This window comes from Bidens hawaiensis, unplaced genomic scaffold (genome assembly GCF_021521415.1).
Source record: "Bidens hawaiensis isolate Kalapana, Puna unplaced genomic scaffold, B.hawaiensis_p1.1 tig00057951_1, whole genome shotgun sequence".
NCBI classification, from domain to species: Eukaryota; Viridiplantae; Streptophyta; class Magnoliopsida; order Asterales; family Asteraceae; genus Bidens; species Bidens hawaiensis.
In genome coordinates, this window is record NW_027500462.1 from 22730 (window position 1) to 24877 (window position 2148).

Consider the following 2148-nt stretch of genomic DNA (forward strand, 5'->3'; position numbering starts at 1 on the left):
TCAAAACAATTTCAGCAAATGTTGTATATAAAAAAATTAAATTTGTAAATTTGAAATATTAGACTTCTTTTTACCTATAATTATGTTCATTTCTTTTAAATAATGGATTTTTTTTTATTTTTGTTATTTGGTAAATCCCGTGTAATACACGGCTTCAAAAGCTAGTATATATATATTATAGATATCCATATTTAGTGAGTAACCCAAATATAATAATCATAGTGTCACATGAATGTCATCAAACTCCAAGAGACGTTGACCCACCTTGATAGCAATATGTGACTTGGATCGTACGTACACGTATACCAATCTACTTCAATTCCATTATTCAACCCCTCATATATCCAATTCAATCTCTCTCTTCTTCTTGTTCATAATATTATTTATTATTATTATTGCTGCAATATGGGTCAAGCGCTAGAAAAACTTCAAGGTAATCTAATCTTCATTTCTTGCTTATTTTTCATTTCATCATTTCAGATTTTATTTCAAGATCGATCGATTTTCATTTTATCATTTTGAAGATTTATTGATTCCGTTCTCATACACATATGATTTTGGATTTGTTTTTTCTTTTTTATTTTTTTTTATTTGTAGATTGATTGATTCTGTTTGATCTTTTGGTGATAAATATGCAAGCTTTTGAAGTAATTGAATTCTTTGTTTCCTGTTTAAAGATTTTGCTCTTTTCACTAGACACTATTTTAACTTTTTCGTTCAATTTCATGTGATTTTTTTTATTACTTTTTGGGTTGGTTTTGGGCTAATTCGGTTTTTAAAATTTAAAAACCGTTCGATTTCAGTTTTTTCAAGCTTGAAAAATTTTTAGTGAAATAAAAGAACTTGGCATGGTATAATGAATTTGAGCCTAAATAAATCATTATGTTAATAATAAGAAACTGATTCTAATATATTTGGGATACAATATTTGAGTAAAATATTTATTAAATTCTTATAAAATTACTTAAAATAAAAGGAAATTTTTTGTTTGGTCTTTGGTTTTTATTACATGCAAAACCAAAGCCGAACACATTAAACCAAATCGTCGGTTTTTTTTTTTGGCTTGGTTCAGTTTTTTCGGTTTCACGCACTCTCCTAATTTGAAGTTTGAACATTTGGTGTAGGTCAGCAATGGAGAGAAAAGCAAATAAGAAAAATAAGTGACAAGGTTTTTGATTATTACAAGAATGATTCCGGGCGCGCAACTATGTCATTTGAAGAATTATACATTGCTGTCTTACTCGTATACAAGTAAGATGATTAACTAATTTATCTTCCAACTGTTGTATTTTTTTATTTATTTTAAGGGGAAATGTAATCAGGTACTTATGCAGTTGATTCGTTTTGATTATAGCGATATCAATAAACGTTTGCCCGGCCCCCACTTTGATCCGCCAACGAAGGATCAAATCAGAACCTTGATGAAGGTATAGTATTGATGTTACAGCAGTTAACAAGTTAATTATAATTAGCTTTATGCCTTTTAGTTAATTTGTTTTATTTCTTAACTTAGGAATGTGATTTGGATCTTGACAGGGGACTAAATCGTGAAGAATTTGAGGAGTTTGTGAAAAAGATGACAGCCGATACGTTTGTGTATGTTACTCAAGGACTGATAATAACTCTGGCTGTGGCACCAGCGGTTGCTATGGCCACAAAGAGATCGACCGAGGGTGTTCCAGGCATTGGAAAAGTGGTGCAAAAAATACCCAGTTCGGTATACGCGGGTCTCATTACTTTGGGAGTTATGATGATCCAAAAGGCAAACGAGTAAATAAGTAAAAAGAAGTGATGAAATTTCAATTTCAAGGTGTTGTTTATGTTTTGTATTTGTGACTATAATAATTATGGAATGGTAAAACTCATAAATGGTATTAAAGGGTATTTGTATATTTGTAACATCTATGCACTATGCAGTATTCTAGTATGTACATAAGTTGTAATTACATATTTATAACTCATGGTGTGCATCAATTATATGACTAAGAACTCAACTATGTTTTATACTTGTTTTACTTGTTAATTACATATTCGATGTTTGATCGATACTGATTCACCAATTGTTTAAACTAAAAACAAGGATCGTAAAAAAATCTCTACTAGAGGTGCACAAATCTGGATATGGCCCAAATCGTTTCAGATCATGTC

General features: G+C 30.2%; 1 protein-coding gene across 1 annotated transcript; it reads left to right on the forward strand.

Moving 5' to 3' along the window:
• The first annotated feature begins 242 nt into the window (after positions 1 to 242).
• On the forward strand, positions 243 to 1837 carry LOC143602126 (uncharacterized). Its single transcript, XM_077079344.1, has 4 exons — positions 243 to 433; positions 1125 to 1251; positions 1355 to 1427; positions 1514 to 1837. Exons 1-4 carry the CDS (start codon positions 406 to 408, stop codon positions 1772 to 1774), a joined length of 489 nt encoding a protein of 162 aa, XP_076935459.1. The 5' UTR covers positions 243 to 405; the 3' UTR covers positions 1775 to 1837.
• Positions 1838 to 2148: the final 311 nt, after the last annotated feature.

Coding starts and splice junctions, on each gene's coding strand:
- LOC143602126 (XM_077079344.1), top strand. CDS start 406: ATGGGTCAAGCGCTAGAAAAACTTCAAG. Junction 1,252..1,354: donor GCTGTCTTACTCGTATACAA/GTAAGATGATTA, acceptor TTTTGATTATAG/CGATATCAATAAACGTTTGC. Junction 1,428..1,513: donor AAATCAGAACCTTGATGAAG/GTATAGTATTGA, acceptor TTCTTAACTTAG/GAATGTGATTTGGATCTTGA.